General features: G+C 37.9%; 4 protein-coding genes across 8 annotated transcripts; 3 read left to right on the forward strand and 1 right to left on the reverse strand.

Moving 5' to 3' along the window:
• Positions 1-29: 29 nt before the first annotated feature.
• On the forward strand, positions 30-1,330 carry LOC126848269 (28S ribosomal protein S23, mitochondrial). The gene is made up of 4 exons (XM_050589038.1): positions 30-214; positions 512-673; positions 766-871; positions 947-1,330. The coding sequence occupies exons 1-4, from the start codon at positions 171-173 to the stop codon at positions 1,061-1,063; spliced, it is 429 nt and encodes a 142-aa protein (XP_050444995.1). The 5' UTR covers positions 30-170; the 3' UTR covers positions 1,064-1,330.
• Positions 1,331-1,691: 361 nt separating this feature from the next.
• LOC126848219 (leucine-rich repeat serine/threonine-protein kinase 1) lies at positions 1,692-13,152 on the reverse strand. Of its 4 annotated transcripts, none has more exons than XM_050588911.1 (4): positions 12,886-13,152; positions 11,653-11,751; positions 11,492-11,568; positions 1,692-10,993 (listed from the first exon to the last, which is right to left on the reverse strand). In XM_050588911.1, exon 4 carries the CDS (start codon positions 10,982-10,984, stop codon positions 3,518-3,520), a length of 7,467 nt encoding a protein of 2,488 aa, XP_050444868.1. In that variant the 5' UTR covers positions 10,985-10,993; positions 11,492-11,568; positions 11,653-11,751; positions 12,886-13,152; the 3' UTR covers positions 1,692-3,517. The 4 variants fall into 4 exon arrangements, with proteins under 4 accessions (XP_050444868.1, XP_050444867.1, XP_050444866.1 ...); XM_050588910.1 differs by having other exon boundaries at positions 12,660-13,152; XM_050588909.1 differs by having other exon boundaries at positions 11,653-11,843; positions 12,660-13,152.
• A 320-nt stretch (positions 13,153-13,472) lies between these two features.
• On the forward strand, positions 13,473-15,721 carry LOC126848261 (mediator of RNA polymerase II transcription subunit 6). Of its 2 annotated transcripts, XM_050589028.1 has the most exons (6): positions 13,473-13,743; positions 13,890-14,049; positions 14,147-14,321; positions 14,516-14,762; positions 14,853-14,948; positions 15,580-15,721. In XM_050589028.1, the coding sequence occupies exons 1-5, from the start codon at positions 13,713-13,715 to the stop codon at positions 14,930-14,932; spliced, it is 693 nt and encodes a 230-aa protein (XP_050444985.1). In that variant the 5' UTR covers positions 13,473-13,712; the 3' UTR covers positions 14,933-14,948; positions 15,580-15,721. The 2 variants fall into 2 exon arrangements, with proteins under 2 accessions (XP_050444985.1, XP_050444984.1); XM_050589027.1 differs by lacking the exon at positions 15,580-15,721 and having other exon boundaries at positions 14,853-15,057.
• A 77-nt stretch (positions 15,722-15,798) lies between these two features.
• LOC126848273 (uncharacterized) lies at positions 15,799-17,906 on the forward strand. Its single transcript, XM_050589042.1, has 3 exons — positions 15,799-15,963; positions 16,808-17,068; positions 17,513-17,906. Exons 1-3 carry the CDS (start codon positions 15,805-15,807, stop codon positions 17,753-17,755), a joined length of 663 nt encoding a protein of 220 aa, XP_050444999.1. The 5' UTR covers positions 15,799-15,804; the 3' UTR covers positions 17,756-17,906.
• The last annotated feature ends 529 nt before the right edge of the window (positions 17,907-18,435 follow it).

Raw genomic sequence — 18,435 nt, forward strand, 5'->3', positions numbered from 1 at the left:
CTTATCTTTTTATGCCACACTGTAACGTTTTAAAAATAGCGACAGGATATTTTGATGCTTGAAAAGTTAGGTTAATATTTCTGAAGAATATTTACGAATCACCGGGACTATTCTGAATCGAATTTTCTTTATATTTTATTTGCGAATTGTTACGTTGAAAGAGACACACCATGGCACAAAGTAGATTAGAAAAAATTGGTACGATTTATAGCAGGTGAGTGTATGCGCTCTTCGTAATTCTTTTCAAAATTATTTTTGAGTTTACGCGATAGTTAAGGTGGCGATGTTTTAAGTAATTTTCTTCAATTGATATTTTATTAATATATAAATTTTTTAATTAGAGTTTTTGGATAAAGATTTGGATGTTTTAACAACTCGTTTTGTATGTTTGTATTACATCATTTTTTGGAAATTAAAAAAAAAAGGAATTCTTGTTAACAATATTTAATTAGCTAACTTAAAGATTTCGAACAATAGCTACATATATCTATATAATGGGAATGAATTTCAGAGTCATTTCGCTATTAAAGGGCAAAGCTATGAAAGAGGAGGACAAACCTATATGGTTGGCAGTGTACGAGGCCTTCCCTCCGAAATATGAACCTAGATACGATAGACAATTGCCAAGGAAAGAAATCAGACCTATCTTTTATGAAGAGGATTTAATTCGAGTGTAAGATGTCTTTTATTATATTACATTAAATAAAATAATTGTGTGTCATTCTTTATGTAATTTATATTACTAAATTATGTTTATTCTTGCAGAAGATTTCACAAAGATCAAAACTTTATACCAGCTACTAATTTAGCAAACGAAAATGTAAAATCTGCAACACAAAACTTTCTATCTATATACAAAACAATAAAAGAGGTATGTGCAGTAAGTTATATTTATCATTAAATTGTTTATATAATATATTGTATTAAAAACATATTCAATTTATAGCAAGAAGAATTATCGGAAAATAGTGTTTATGAAAAGGCAATGCAACAGTATATTTTAGAAGTAGAAACAAGAATGTCAAAGAAAGTAGAGTCTAAATCATCAAACATATTTACATAATTACAAAATATATTTTTTTTTTTTGTAAATAAAGACTTTGTTATTTAATAGATAGTGATCTATGAGTGTTAAAATATAAGTGTGATTACACTACAGAAATAGAAATGATAGAAATATAGCAGAATCTTATTCAACAAGTATAGTTTGTATTTTGTGACAATCAATACATTAAATAACAATGGATTTCGGTAACATTACAACTTATGCTGTTGAGATGATAATTATAATAATCTTCATAATGAGAGTAAACATGAATTTACAAAGATATTCCTAACGTGTCGAGATCATCAATCATAGAATTTTCTCTTAGTGAATAATTATAAATCTTACATTACTAATCACTTGCCATATTCCAAGGTATACTTAATAAGTATTCTATAGGGGAATGAGATATATAATTCTAAAAAGTATTATATAGGGGGGATGAGATATATAATTTCTAGTTCTTCATAATAGTCATCATCTTAGAAAAAGGGATACAAGCTGCATATATATCACACTGTAGTTCGCTTCATGCGCTGCAGGTACAAGTAATTAAAAAAATAAGTATAAAACGCGCATGCACTGTATAAATTATATATATATATATATATATATATATATATATATATATATATATATATATATATATAATACATTTAATATCAACTAAATTTTGCATATTTTGTCATATGTTGCTATTTTATATAATTATTATAACGTTAATGTTGTTCAAAAATTTGAGTATTTTGTTATATCTATTACAAGCATTTTCACTAATTTGGCTATCACCAGTAAGCCTTACGGCATTTAACGTATCAATGTATGTATCGAATGTGCTGGTTCAGAATTTATGGAGGGCAAGCCGTATGCATTATATATAATATTAGAAAGATTCGGCCGATCTTGTCACATTTTCTAGAAATAACATTAATCTAGTCTTTTAAATGCTATTTAAAAAAAATGTATTATACGCGCGACATGTAAATCGTACATACATACATACATTGTTCACTTTCTTTTTTTATGTTACGATACTAATATAAGAACTATCCTCTGCAGAATGTTTAATTTTAAGAGCCGAGTATCTCCCAATAAGACAAAATTTCTAAAAAATCTGAAGAGCTACTTGTTAAAAAAAACACAATTAGAGAACATCATTATTAAAAATAATGTAACAACTTTCGATATCTTACGTTCTTTCTTTCGCTGAGTACCTCGTATCACATTCATTACGCACTTGGGATACATTAATTATTTCTTTATAATTAAAACATGAATGAAAATTTAATGATTCAATTGAGCGAAGTGCTTCTAATGTGTATGTGTGCGTGTGTATAATCTCATATCTAGTATATAATAACATAATGCTGATATATTTATATAACGTGTTCCACAGTAATCTTAAAATTTAGATTTTTATACTTTTACGTACATATATTTCGCGATAAGACGAAATTATTTATTATTTTGTACGTGTTACAACTGAATTTCAAGGAAATATATGAGTATGATTTTGATATCATATTTTTATCGATCCAAGATTGTGAAATTTATGTCAGTAAAATAAAAATCTCTCGATATGTGTGAATATTATTAATTAATAGCGCTAAAAAATATCCAAAACAGCTCAGATAATATCAAATAGGATACTGAAGAATGTTTCTCTTCTTTTGCTGTTGTCTTATTGCGAAGGCATAATTAATAAGTTAATATATGTCGGACTCGTTTCTATTCTTTCATTATTTCAAGCATTATATAAACATTTAAATACCACGAATCGTAACATCTGATTATACTTATGCAAACGAAAACGTTACTAGAGTATCGTTAAACTCTTATACATCTTTACAATTTTGTTTTATACAAAATAAGATTATTTCTCTCCCTCTCTCAATCTCTTACACTCTTGATTCGATAATTCCTGCAACTTGGACGAACTAAAGAATTAGCATACAGCCTGTAACGCGATACATAGAGTATTTGTCAATAAGCGTGCTTCGAAAAAATCGAGCGTTAAAATTTGCATTTAAGATTGTTATTCTTTTTAAATTCTATGAAAATGATTTCTTTCTCAAGCGCGCTTATTTGCACCGCAAATGCCTGTTATATATCAGGCATTATAATAATATTGGACGTATAAGATTCATTCGAGCGCAGAAAGACTCGGTTAAACTTTGCACCACTTAAATGCTTCGTCGAAAAGAGAAGAGAATCCGATAAATCTCATCGCTCTTCGAAATTTCATTATACCGAAATGTCTACATTGGCACAGACCAAAGCTTATTACAACCTTTTTCTGCCGGTATTCATTGGAAGAAAGTTGGACTGTTTCATCGTCTCATCGCGCATTCGGCGGTTAAATGCAATCTGTCAGCATGTTCTGTGTTGTTTTCGTATACGAGATAAACGAAACTTGAAATCAGACATCGTTGAAGACGAGCGAGAATGCGGACGTTAAGATCTTCGGGAGAATCAAGCCGACGACCAGTTTTCCGATCGCCACAGCAAAGTATACATGCCATGTTTGAGTTCTTCATTCTCCAGACTCTTCAACGGGAAATCGGTGTATCGTGCGATCAGGCTGCGATAGCCCTGGCCGACGGTTGCCAACAGTGCTTTCTTCTTGTCGGTAGATTTGAGGGACACAATCTGACAAACCTTGCCCTCGAACGGCCGGAACACGGTGACGGGTCGCAGAGTGCCGCACTCGGCGACGACGATGCAGCCCCAGGTGGTGCCGATATACAGCTGACCGGAGCTGGCCTCGAGCGCGGTCACCTGACACTTGTCCGTCGACAGATTCTCCTCGATAGAAATAGACTTGAGACTTTCGGAGCAAGGCACCAGTTTGGACATGTCAAGTTTATTGACGATCTGTCGGCCGTCCACGTCCCACTGGTACACTACGCAGCCTGGATATGTGTACGAAAAGACGAAGCTCTCGACGGTCGCGCCGGTCAGATATGTGGCGAAAAGATTCTTCATGGTGGCATCGTTGGCGGTCCCGGTAGAGTGAGACAATTGTACCGTGTCGATTAGGTTGCCGTCCTTCAGCGTATAAACGGATATCCGGCCGAAACTCTGGCCAACCCAAAGCTCCACTATGCGTCTCTTTCGATAAATCGCCGTCAGCGAATAAGTTTTGATATCGGCATTATGTCGTGTTACTTCTGCCGTACCGCCGGTGATCTCCGTCTTCTTTATCTGCGTGAATGAGCTGGACAATAAGAAGATACGACCGCTGTGCAGTGCCACGACAAATTGTTTCAATTGTTCTAAGTGGATCAATCCGACTACTTTAGATTCTCTGTTGTGATCCGCCTCGAGGTTGTAGCTAGCCACGCAGCCAAAGTTGCCGCACAGATAGACGTGCACCTGGCCAGCATTGTCGCCGATCCAGATGTAGCCATCTACACCGTACATGGCATACGGTATTACAGGCGTTTCGATACGTACGTGACGCAGCCAACCCTTCTGAGTGCCCAATAACATGTCCACCTCGCCGTTGTTGTGGCCGAACCATATCTCGTCACTATTCAGGCTATCTGCGTCGCTATTCGAGCTGTTGCCGGCTCGATTTGTCAAGGTGACTGCCGTTACCTGCGTGCGCTCCGTTAGCAGAGTGACATCTATCAGGTGTGTGAATTCGGGCGCGGAAGCGATTGAAACGATCTGACTAGCTGTTGGTCGATCCTTCGGATTCTGCGCCCAACATATCACCATTAGATCGAGTGCGTAACATGGATGGAGAGTCTCGCGGTACATGAGCGGCGGTCTACCACCTTCCAGAATGCATTCCTTCACTGCCTCGTGACCCTCGAATGGTTGGCGCAGCGTAATCAGCTCGTAGATGAACATGCCAAAAGAGAACGAATCCACTTTCTCCGTATACTCCTCCTCGCCGTTGTATCTGATGATTTCGGGTGCCATAAAACCTTCCGTGCCCCCGAAACCCTTTGCTCCCGTGGGAAGTGTCAACCTTGAAATCCCATAATCAGCGACTTTGACGTGCACTGGTTCCGAACTCTCCTGAAACGGCAATGGTATCTGCCACACTAAGACGTTCTCTGATTTTAGGTCGCGATAGATGACATGCTGCTGATGCAGATACTCCACTGCTTTGGCGACCTGTAAGATTATTGCCTGCAGCGTATAAGGATCTAATTTAGCGCCGGAACGACGGTAGTTTTTCAGGACGCCGTCTAGCGCGCCCTGAGGAGCGAGATCCAGAACCAGAGCCAATGGACTGACAACTATGCCAATTAATGGCACAATATTGGCGTGTCTGAGTGTCAGCAAGATGTTGAGTTCCTGACGCGCCATGCAATAAGCCTTGCAGGCGTATTGTAATGGGTCGCGGTCCCATTTGCTCTGCGATGCTTTATACGCAAGTATTGCTGACTGCGTCGAGTTCGGACCCGGCGAGACCGGTTGTAGCATCTTAATGGCTACGTCAGCGCGAACGTGTGTGCCTGGTAATCGGCAGTTGCCACGAAAGACGAAACCGAAGGCACCCCGTCCAAGCAGCTTGCCTCGTTTAAGGTCTTCCGATTTGATAAGATGCTTAGCACCTAGATCCATAAAAATAATGTCTGGCGCGACGTGCGACAATGGGATCTCCGAGTGCCTCGGGCAACTGATGGATTTGTTGCTGTACGCTGCCAATATGCATTCCTCCACCATCCAAGAGTATGCGAGGATACCTTCGAGATGCGAGGAAGGAGTCTGTTGCCTCGATACGTCCGGATGTCCCTCAAGCGATGGCATTCTGCTAGATGTCAAACTATCGTAACCGACGCCGCTGTCACCATCGGATTTGTAGCTGTCTTGGCTTTGCCTTTCGCTACGATTTATGGCGCAATATTTTTGGATGTCCTCGATTAGTCGACCGTCACCGTCGTTCGATTCGATGTCACTGCTCTCAGTATTGTCGAGCAAACAGCGTGGACACGGTATAAGTCTGGTGACCAGCAATTTGCCCTCCGATGTATGAACAAAGCGTGTGCCTAACGTAGGATACCAATCTTCGAGGAGAATGTCGATGTGATCGACAATCAACGCCATCAGTTGCGGCATACTCTCCATCCGCGGTTCTACTACGATTGCCTGATAGCCCATTGGTTCCTCGTCTACGGAATCGGACATGATGGGTTGCTTAATTACCAGAGTGTCCACTGGAAACCAAATTTCGAGGATGGCGGAATTTCGCAAATCCACTGTGCACCAAATGCCATCCTGTTTAAGTTTAAATTTGAACTGCCTGTAGTCGTACGGTGAATTCTTCAGATTGTAACAGACCTCCTTCAAACGCAACAATGTAATGCCCGAGTATCGCAGCTCAATTCCTGTCTGCCAGAGCACCCACTCGGCCTGCAAGTCTAATAGACTGGCAAAAATATTGTCATCGACAAAGTCCTTAAACGGCGCCAGAAACGACATGACGATCTCGACAATAGCATCGTCGGCGAGAATTCGAGTAATCAATCGGGACCAGAAGCCGCTGGGGAAGTATGACATGAGTAACAGCCTGGTGACGGAACAGTCGGGCTGCGATCTCGATGTAAGTACGCACTCAGCGTTGCTCTTATCGCTGGATGGCGCGCCCAAACATGTGAATATGGGCGACGTGATCTTCTTGGCGCGTACGTGCCAACCACGCGTCTTCACCGGCACTTTGATAATTTGATTATTGCGCAAAATATCCTCCTCAGTTGGTAGAAGAGACGGTATCAACAATGTACGGCAATCCCATGTTAGTGCAACTTCGAATTTATTGAGCAGACTGACGATATAGCCTTGTGTGTCGATCGACGATATCGTGGAGGATTTGAAGACGTGCTGGATATCGTCCAACTTCATTATACCAGATCTTGCGAATGGATTAATCTCCCGTATAGTTACTACATGAGCCAGCATATCGCAAAGCCACTGCGGATCCAAAAAATAGAGATCTTTCAACGTAGCATCATCATAATGCAAGATTATACCGTTCTCATGGAGAAACAGTGTCGCCTGATGCAATTCGGCGGGATCTCTAAATGATCTGTGCAGTTTTTGAAGTTCGTTGTTGACTGCCGCGTAATACTGATCGGCTTTTAACACAGGATCTAGGCCGGACAACTTCCTATCGTGCGCCAATTGAATTACTACGTCCTCTAGTGCTAGATAACTAGCTGGAACCTTCTGTTCTAGCAGCAACTCCTTGCTACCAGGCGATCTCAGGCTGAAGACAACATCGTAGATGAGATTGCATAACATCTTGATGTTGTGGCGCGTTTTACAACTCACTTCAATCGTTTCCATGACCTTGGGTAGGCCGCATTTCTCGGCATCAACCACATTGATAAATTTGTCGCGAATATATTGCTGCAGACCCTCACTGTGCTCGTAGAAAATGTCATAATGGGTGCCGATGATAATAACCGGTGAGTTTGGCGCTCTACTCTGAATGTTCACTAACCACTGAAAGATTTCGGATACGCCCTTGAAACCGTCCGTGATTCGCCACACGACCAGATATAGACTGCGCTTTGAAAGGAAATACTGATGCGTTGCATAATACTCGCGCTGGCCACCAAAATCCCAGGTCCTGAAATATACCGGACCGTGGGATGATTGTCCACGCACTTTCTTCTCATAAAGCCAATCGCCGATATCTACACCCACCGTCGAGATGGTTGTACCCTTAGCAGTCTTCGCGTTAATGTTCTTGTTACCCATCCGTTTGGCCCAGTGCTCGGACGCCTTCTTCTTGTTCGGCACCTCACCTTCCTGCCGCAACTGTTCGAGCAGACTTGTCTTGCCGATTCCTTGGATACCAACAATCATCAGCTTCATGCGTGCATATGCCTTGGCGTCTTCCAGGATTGACTTCAGGTAACCAATCACATCCATCGTCTTGTACTTTTTTGATTCGATCATCGATTTGAGCGGCTCTTGCAATCGGCAACCCTGTGTGTTCAGATTCCATAAACGTCCCAGTAAACCCATCTGCGGCGGTAGCTCGACGATTTCGTTGTTGCCGCTGATATTTAATACCGACAGATTATTAAGCTCGTAAATGTTGTGCGGTATTTCGCGCAATTGATTGTTACTAACGTCCAGCATACTGACATTGGGAAAGAGCAGATATGATTTGGAGCTGGAGTGTCCGATTCCTTTTGAATCCTTGTCCGAGTCGTTTCGCTCTTCTTCTAGACTCGGCATTTCGCCGTCGTCACACGACGTTAACTGGATACGATTCAGTAGATTGTTCGCCAGAATCAACGTACGCATATTTTCTAGCCGTAGGTGCCGTCTATGTGCACACACTGATTGCAGCACAATGTCGCGCATCGACGTAGGGGTCTGCCGATTGCCGGGTACGATGTTGGGAGATTGCGCATTGACGGCTGGACAATAGCAGGCTGTATTCGCTTGTTCCATGCTATCGGAACTGTCAACCTGCGGCAAACTCGGCCAACGCGTAATCTGATTATTCGATAAATCTAGCTGTTTCAGGCTCGCTGGATATGAGGTGATGTGACTCATCGATCGCAGAGAGTTGTATGCCATATTCAATCGCACTAGGCTTACAGCCAAGCATGGTAATGCCACGGGAATACTGTTGAAGAGATTGTGTGCCAAATTCAATGATGCCAACACTGATTTGTTGCCATTCTCCGTGTCATCGCTCATTCTTTCTGATACTTGAACTGAACTGGTCCACACATGTGGTCGTTCCATCTCGATTACCTGCGCGTTTGCGATCTTCGTAAAGGAATCAAATTCCATAGACTCTATCCGCGGCACAATGGCCAGTCCACGGAAGTCGGTGCATGTCTGTTGCGTCTCGTCGGAACCGCGCTGCGACTTTCTTAGGATATTCTGCGACACTTGACTGGGTAAATCGCGTAATAGATTAAACGACGCGTTCAGTTCCTTGAGTTTGGGTGCGCGCCACAAATTCTGTGGCAGGCACTGCAACTTATTGTTGGAGACGTCTATGATTTCGAGAGCTGGAAGATTCATAATGAATTCGGGCAGTTGCTCCAATCGATTGTCTTGGAGATACATCTCCTCTAGAACTGGGCATAGCTTGTCCTTCGGGTTTTTAGAGTCAGCAGTAAGAGTGTCGATTTTGTTCTGTGCCATATTGAGATAACGTAAACTCTGCAGATAGAACACGGCAGACGGCATGGAAGTTATGGAATTGTGAGAGATATCAATTCGCGTGATGGCGTACAGCACCAGATCGTTGTTCTTTGGGCTCAGCTTCTTGTTGACGTGCAGCACCGCGTCGATCAGCCATTGCAAACGGATCTGCGAGAGACGACACTGTTGATTATGCCAATTGATCATGGTGGGTGTTTTCGGAAACAACGTAGAATAGGTGACATGACCGAAAGATGATAAGGCGGAGAAATGCGAGCTTTGTGTGCACTCGGTCATCGCTTTTTTATTAATTTTGTATTCGGAGTCCGGATGCGCTTTAATCGACAGCAACTTTGCAGTCAATGTCTCATCGCGATTCTGTGCGGCGATCTTCAGCGCCTTGCACTCGTTGTCGACAGCACCATGTTTTAACAGCAGATCCACGATCTTTACGTCGCGATTTTGACATGCTATCGTCAATACGCTGGAGTAACTGCCCTCGGGATCATTTTGATCATACAAGACTTTAACAGGCAATTCTAGATTGGCACCAGCTTGAAGAAGAGCGTTCACTACTTCAGTATGTCGACTCCTAACGGCCGCGTGCAATGCCGTTTCGCTGCCGTTGTTGCAATAAAGATCCAGATTTACCGGATATATCATTTTATCATCTCTTTTATCCGTGGATGTTTTGCTACGAAAATTCAAGGATGACATCAGTCTTTGGATACCGCTGGAGATTTTGTGTTTCGATACGGGAAGCTGTTGCGCGCCACCCACGCTATCCTCCTCCTTGGTTGTTCTCGCCTTCACTCGATAACCCAAAAATAATTCAACACATTTGATATTGCCCAGCATGCTGGCTATATAAAGCGCATGTTGACCGGTGACATCTTGCGCATTGATATCAAACGGCAGATCGTATTCGAATTCGCCGGACGGATCTTTGTATCGCTGATACACGTGTTGCGGATATTCAAATTTAAGCAACGCATCAATTACTGAATGATGACCGTTTATCGTGGCTGCATGTATCGGCAACCAACGCTCTACCGTAAGCTGTTGCACCTGCTTGGGAAAATGTCGAAGTAGTAAGTCGACGATTTCCACCTTGCCGTGATAACACGCTATATAGAGCGGACAGTATTTAGTAACCGGATGAATCCTGCAATCGACGCCGTGATCCAGTAGCAGCCGAACGATGTCCTTATGGCCGCTCTCGCAGGCGATGAAGAGCAGTGTGTTAGCGCCGTTCGGTGTCATATTCACCACGCATTCTAGATCAGTCGACAAGCTCTGAATGATGCTCCGGGCGGCCACCGTGTCACCTTGGATACAAGCTGCGCGTAAGGACGCGTGGGTCGCCTGTTTTGCCAGTTCATATTGCTCAGCCGCCGCTTTCAGAAGATGAATACAAGAGTCGTGTTTGCCTCTCTCGGCGATATCGAGCGGCTGCAAGCCATCATCGTCGCGGATCATGAGATCCGCATTGAAACTCAGCAGTCTTTCCACGTTACCGGCGTGACCGTGCTCCGCACATACGTGTAGCGGCGTTCGATGATGACCGCGAGGACCGCAAACAACGTTCGGATCGGCTCCGGCGGTTAGCAAGACATCCAGACAGCGAGAATTTTCTGTGATCGCGGCCGCATGCAGTGGCGTTCTACCCCACGAGTCCTTGCTATTAATGTACTGCGCGTGTTCGCCACGTAGCAGATCCTCCAGCAGCTCGGCATTGTCCCAGAGCGCGGCCTGATGCAACAGCCGGCCCGGAAAGTCCTCGTCGATTGGCGTGTAATCCTCCATCACCAAGATCTGCGAGATACATATATTATATACAATCAGATAAAAAGACTGGTAAAATATGAAATATTTAAAAATACTTAACTTTTTTATATTATATACTAATATTTGCTACTTTCACAAAATAATAAGTAAGATCGATTAATGATTTTATACTTTTATACAAATGCAATACTGCACTCATGTAACGATATATTTTTTCAATGCAATCGTATTTGATTAGATGAGATGAATTGATCGGTATATCGATCAATTCATCTCATCTCAATTTTATAAAATGTCTCTCACACGCACACAATTATCCTTATATAAAAATATAAAGATAGGAAAGCACACATGACGAAAAGCTAATGCTTTACTAGATATTATATATTTTATATCGCGTATGCAATTTATGAATACGTATTGGATATGTACACATATGCAAACACACACACACACACACACATGTATATATATATATATATATATATATATATATATATATATATATATATACAAAATACTTACAAGTCTTGTTTATGACCGTTACATAATTGCCAATGTATTGTTCCTTTTAATCTCATTTCCCTCCTCCGGAATGACTTCTGCAATGCATCAAATATGCATTGTAATACATGTACCGTCATTGTCCACGTATTTACACAAATATTCTTTAATATTATATTTACATTGACAACATGCTGCGAATTACTGCGCTCTAATCAGACTTCCCGTTTCGTACGAGATTTTAAATTCCGATTCTCAATGAGGCTCCATAATAATTGTAACTGTAATTCAACGATATTTCGATTCATTTGACTCATTCCAATCTTGCATTCTAATTAACACGTGATAATATAAAACGTGTATAGTTTTTAATCTAAATAAAAAGAATCAAGTCATAAATAAAATTCACTGTTCGTACAAAATCAATTTTTATATACGATCCTTTTCTATTTGATTAAAAAAGGAAATAAATGTGTACATATATATATATATATATATATATATATATATATATATATATACTATAAAAATACTTATCGCTTTAACGATCAAATTAATAAATATAATGGATATAAAAATCTATCTCTAATAAAAAAAATAAATAAATATAAAAAGTTATGGTTTATCTTTCATAACTTCTTTATAAAGAATCAGAACGATAAATTAAAAAATAAATTATTAAGCTTATTATTCTTCTTACAATTAGCTGCGCAAACATTCGATTTCAAAATTTCTTTTTTTTCAGTCGTTTATTCATATTTATTTATTTCTCGGGCATATAAAGATGAAAAGAGCGAAACGATCGTTTGCGCAATTTCGCGACCGTTTTCAAATTAGTTTGCTATCTATATCTATTTCACGCGCACGCGTAAATATGTGCGTGCACCCACGCTTCGTATCTGTAGAAAGCTGTCACGACAGAATATTTTAACCTCCATGTTTAATTGTTCGTGCGTCTTGGGAAAAAATGAAAGTGACAGCGCGAAGGCATCGCGATTAAATGAATGAAAAATATATTACGCGTCAAGTATATAAATTTCTCGTTCTTTGTTAAGTATTATATATCTTTTTAAATCGGAATTTTTTCATCGGAAATTTTCGGAACGCGAAAATACGATCGTTGAATCCTATTTATTATTAAAAGTCTGCGATTGTTTTTTTTTTTAAATAAGTTACACGTTATATATACCTTGCATCGTTCAACATGACACCGAAGAAAATCTCTCTTCGAAGAGAAATCATAAAACCTACATCCCTCCAATATCAAAATTATCAATTAATTCAAGCTGAACTTTCCGGAGGTTGCGGAGTCATCATAGATCTCTCTCTTTCTTTCTATCTCTTGCCGTTTCTCGAAAACACTCCATTGACTCGATATTCGTAGTTTGTTTGCTTTCGGAATCTGTCTCGTTTACCTTTGCCAGGATCTAGATTGGCGATAGCATCTCGGTAGAATCAGCGTCGACAGCGAAGCGTCGCTCGAACAGTACTTTTCGCGCGTATTGTCAGAATTGAGGAGACTCGCTCACACATCATGATTAATCGTCTCAGATGACACTCGTTATTAAGTACGAAGACGAAGTATCATTGCCGCGATCTCGCGCGACACTACTGACAGATGACAGATTGGACTATGAAAAGTCACGGAACCGGGTAGCAAATAGAACCGTTTGACAACTCAGTCCCTGCGCGTAACTGCGCGCATAGATGATACAAAAAAATAGATAGCTAACTATATTTCGCTTTGGAATAGTGTTTTAAGCGCTACCTGGGCAAATATACATGAATTAATATTCAATATGGCTAGAGAGAAGCTAGAGTGAATGCTTATTGGCTAGTTGAAAATGAGATTCTTTGATTGGTCAATCGTACTAGTTAACCTAGACACCGATTGATATGAGTGGTGTTTAAACCTTTCTTGCTTCTCTCTGCCCTAAGGCAGCTAGTTTCAATTTTTCTTATGAAAGACTCTATCTATATATTTATAGTTTATTGCCGACAGAAAGAGAAGGGGGAGATACGCTACTGTCAAAATACATATGTTCGATTACCTTTTTCTGTTAGAGGACAGAAATCGGAAAAAGGAAGGAATAAAGAAAAGGAAAATTACATCGTGATATATTGTGTTTGATATTGAACAGAAATTCATAAAAAAAGAAGCAAAAGATATATTTGATTCGTGACATTAATAGACGAGGTGTATTCTTGATTATTTTTGTGACAAGTTTTTTTAGTTGGTGATATGATGATGCCAGGAAAAACTCCAGTACAAGGTAAGGATTAATTAATAACTAATATTCAATAATTTAATATAAACATGCGAAATAATTGTTTCATCGAAGAAAAAAAGTGTGAATTGTACATATTTATCATTGATATAATTAATACTTTATAATGTTTATCTTGGTTTTTCTTTCAGAGAATCCTTTAGGCCTATCTTGGCATGACAGTGCTTGGATTCCTGTCCTCAATCCAAGTAACATCATGGATTACTTTTCTGAAAGGAGTAATCCATTTTATGATAGAACTTGCAATAATGAAATAGTCAAGATGCAGCGTTTGAGTCCTGATCAACTGACGTGAGCCTCAACTGATCTTTCTATTAAATATGAATATATATAATTATTGTAAATAAACATATTTATCATTCACTTTATTGTTGTTCTATTTTTCTAGCAATATGACTGGCTTAGAATATATTCTTCTGCATGTGCAAGAACCAATTTTATATGTGATTAGGAAACAACACAGACATTCACCAACTGTAGCTTCACCAGTCGCTGATTATTATATTATAGCTGGTGTTGTGTATCAGGCTCCAGATTTAGGATCTGTTGTGAGTTCTAGACTGGTGAGTGACAAAATATTTTAATGTCCATATTTTGAAATTTTGTGCGATATTAATACATATTTGGCAAACATTTTACATGTGTATTTTTACATTTTTGTGTAATGTGGTATTTGTGTAAATTATTGTATGTAAAAAATATATATGTATTAATTGTATTATAAATATGTATTATAAATATGTATTAATGTGTGCAGTTATCCACGGTTCATCATCTGCAATCTGCCTTTGAAGAAGCTAGTTCTTGCTCGCGATATCATCCTAGTAAGGGTTACTTTTGGGATTTCAAGAATGGCAAAGCTTTAGCCACAAAAAAAGAAACGCCGGTACGCGAGGAACCTAGCTCGTTGTTTCAACGGCAGAGAGTGGACATGTTACTTACAGAGCTCACTCGTAAATTTCCCTTACCAGTACCAAAACCAGTGCATCAAGCAACAGAAGTTTGTATGTAATATATTTTATATTCATTTATCTTATTTTTCATTATATATATTTTAATACTCTATTTAATATTATTGATTTTGATTCTTTCAGCTACAGAGATTAAGCAGGAAGTGAAAACTGAGAAAAAAGATATGAAACCACCACCAGAAAAGAAACCTAGAGTTTCTTAATTAATAATAAATAAAGGTAGATTTAAGATAAACTTGTATAAAATTTGCTGACTTGTAAGATACTAGTGAATATTTTATTGGATATATATTCTTTAAGGCAACAATATATTTATCTTCAGAATATATATCTTCAGATTTTATATTTGCCATGCCTTAATGAAAAATAATTAATAATTATATTTAATAGAAAGGCCGGGACACTTAATATTCGCATTTTAAACTCGCATTTTAATTCGATGTAAATGTATCGAACTAATAATCTTTTGCATCGATCTTTTATCTCTTTACATTCGACATATAATTTACTGTTTGTCGGAAATTTAGCACAATAATAATTTGTTATGTCATAGTTTCCCGAAAAAACATCCGATTTTATCTCGCAAATATTCTATTAAAAATGAAAATAATCGATGATGTAACTTGAAATTATTATGTATATTGGATCTGATGCATAGGCGTGTTTTATTCTCGACTGCTGTTAAATTTATGATCTTCTAACGGAATATAAGTGACGCTCAGAAATAGCTATATTTTTTAATTTAAATCACAATCTGGCAGAATGGAAATTAGAGTCTCGACTGAATTATATTGAATTTATGTATATACATTTTTGTATCACGTGAATACGCACGCTTATTTCGTTTTAGATGCAGAAGATAGCGTAAATAAAATGCTATAATAAGAAGAACAGATTCAAAAAATGAAGATAATGAACTGTCGATGTAAAAGACGACAATCGCGCTGCTCAGTTGACATGGCGATTTGTTCGTATATTCAGCCGTGTCAGCGGCTTTTTTTATTGGAAAAAAAAATGATCTCTTTAACTCACTCTTCGCGCATATCGCGAGAGATCATTTTATACGCCGTGGAAAATGATATGCGATGCGCGTACATGCATTGGTTGCCAGTATCTGCAGGAGCAGGACGAGCAGAATGCGAGCCTCATGGTCTTCCTGGCCAACTGTCAACATGCAAAATGCAAGGTGGTTCGCCTGGTCCGTCAGCAAATAAGTAAACTGCAGAACATGCAGGTACTCTGAGCATTTCCATAATTGGGCGCTATCGATTCTCTTCGACGCCCCCGGCGGCGTTAAAATCATCCTTTGCGCTGTTTGGAGAACGTCGTTCTACCTTTCTCTTTCTCTCTCTCTCTCTCTTTCTATTTTAAGATACACCCTGCAGGACGAGATGTTTGCGAAAGCATGTTGATTTTGCTTTTGCATTCGATAATTCGGAGCGTCTCGCAATTTGCAGTGCTTTATTTAGAGAAGAGAGAAAGTGCACCTGAAGAAATTATATAAATTGCATTAATGTATGAGAAAGAAGTAGTAAAAGGGGTAGTAAAAGGAGTAGTAAAAGGACAATATTTTTGATGCCCTTTGCGCTTCACATATAAAAAAATGCAATTCTTTTTATAATGATGGAGAAGGAAATGTTGAAACATCTCTTATCGCTATGCATATTTATAATTGTTTAAATATACACTGTCAAAGCTTATTGTTATGTAGACATTTCTTATATTAACTATGATAAAATATTATTTTTCTTCTTGTTTAATAGAAAAATGAGATTAGTTTTTTGATTGCTTTCGTTTCTTTCTATACATTTGTTTTAATTTACTATAAAAAAAATTTACAATGTGTTATGAACAACTTGTATGTTTGTTTGTAATCTCGTTTCTTATCTGGAAAAATATTTATTTTGCCAAAATTAATAAGCAAAATCCAATTTTGACGATAGCAAAATATAAAAAAATTTTCTATCTATAAATTTTCTACCTACGAATTTTCTATTTATTATCTTCTCTAATTTCTTTCATTTTTTTATCACGATTAACAATAAGTTTATACAAAAAAGAAACTGTACCATGTGCAGTACGAACGCTACCTGGCCACTGACAGAATGCGTGATGAAGCACGCGAAGAAACGCATAACGAAATACCTATTAACATGAGCGAAATATCTTACAATAATGTCCGTGAATTCTACGATGAAACGCACGAGCCGTATAATGATGACATATACGAGATGGAAGGCAAAATACAGCAGCCGCACGATGAAGAGTACGACGAAGTCTATGAAGCACATGAAACAGTTACGAATGTAAGGCGGACTGAAACGATAAATGTGGTAGAGGTAAACAAAACTAGATCATTGCGTTTGTAGTGATTCATTTACCTCTATTAATCTGTTTAATTAATCTAATCAGTTTTTTTATACAATAAAAAATTATAATATATTATAATAATAGTGTTTTATTATAGTATATCATTATAATTATAAAAATTATCAAAATCTATTAATCGATTTAATCAATCAAATCGTTTTCTTTTTTACGCATTAAAAATTATTATAATATATTATGAAAAATTATTATATGTATAATATATTATAATTACAATATAATTATAATATACAATATTACAATATAATATATTATAAAATTATACATAATTGAAAAGTAACTACTGTTATGCATAGAGAAATAAGTTATCACTCTTTTAAATAATTAAATAATTAAATAATTAAACGATTAACTTATAACCGGATATTCTCTTTGATAACCGCGTATCTCTTTAGACCGCATCCTTGCATCATGCGGCGTCTCCCGGGAGAACGGTGGTGAACCGCAAGTGGATGCTGCGGATCCTAGATCGCTTTCGTCATCGAGCATATCTGATCCTGTTGGCTGCTGCAGTTGGCATGATAGTGTGGTCCGCTCTGGTGTACGGTGTCTTCCTGGGTGCGACTGCTTGCGGAAGCGGTCGCACCTGCTTTGCCTCAACTCTTAGATACAAGCATGCTAAACGCTCACTATTTTAAGTCACACATGTATCAGTTTCCAGAAAGGATGATGAAAGTTCCAATTTTATTTTTTATTTCATATTTATATCATATTTACCAGATATTATATCCAGCAAACTGAGATTTTTAATGCCGTTTCTTTTGTAGAGACAGAGCAAAGTTTCAAATATATTCGATATGACACATATACACACACCCAAATGCATATGTTGCTTTATAAAATATTGAATAAATATATTTTTTGTTGATAAAAAAATTTTTAATTATGCTTGTTTCTTTTCATAGAAAGAAAGAAATTAGCTATAAAAAATAAATATAAATATTTTATTTATTTGAGAAACTTTTGAAAATAAATTTATTTTCAGAAATCCTTGTACTTTAATATGGATTAGCTAATCCAGTTTATTAAATTAAAGAACAAATTGAATCTGGATTGTGTGTATTATTATAACAAGTTCTAATAGAAATTATTTTTAAAGCGATAAAAAATATATTTGGAACATGTCACACACACGCATATACATAATAATATGTGATATATATTTTTATCAAGATAATAAATTAAAAGATGTTATAATGAGCTAGAATAAAAATGTAGAAAACAAAAATATAACATATAAATTATATAAATGATTTAGTTATATAAAAATATAAAAAATAATAAAATATACTGTAATAAAAATAATAAAATATAATAA

This window comes from Cataglyphis hispanica, chromosome 3 (genome assembly GCF_021464435.1).
Source record: "Cataglyphis hispanica isolate Lineage 1 chromosome 3, ULB_Chis1_1.0, whole genome shotgun sequence".
NCBI classification, from domain to species: domain Eukaryota; kingdom Metazoa; phylum Arthropoda; class Insecta; order Hymenoptera; family Formicidae; genus Cataglyphis; species Cataglyphis hispanica.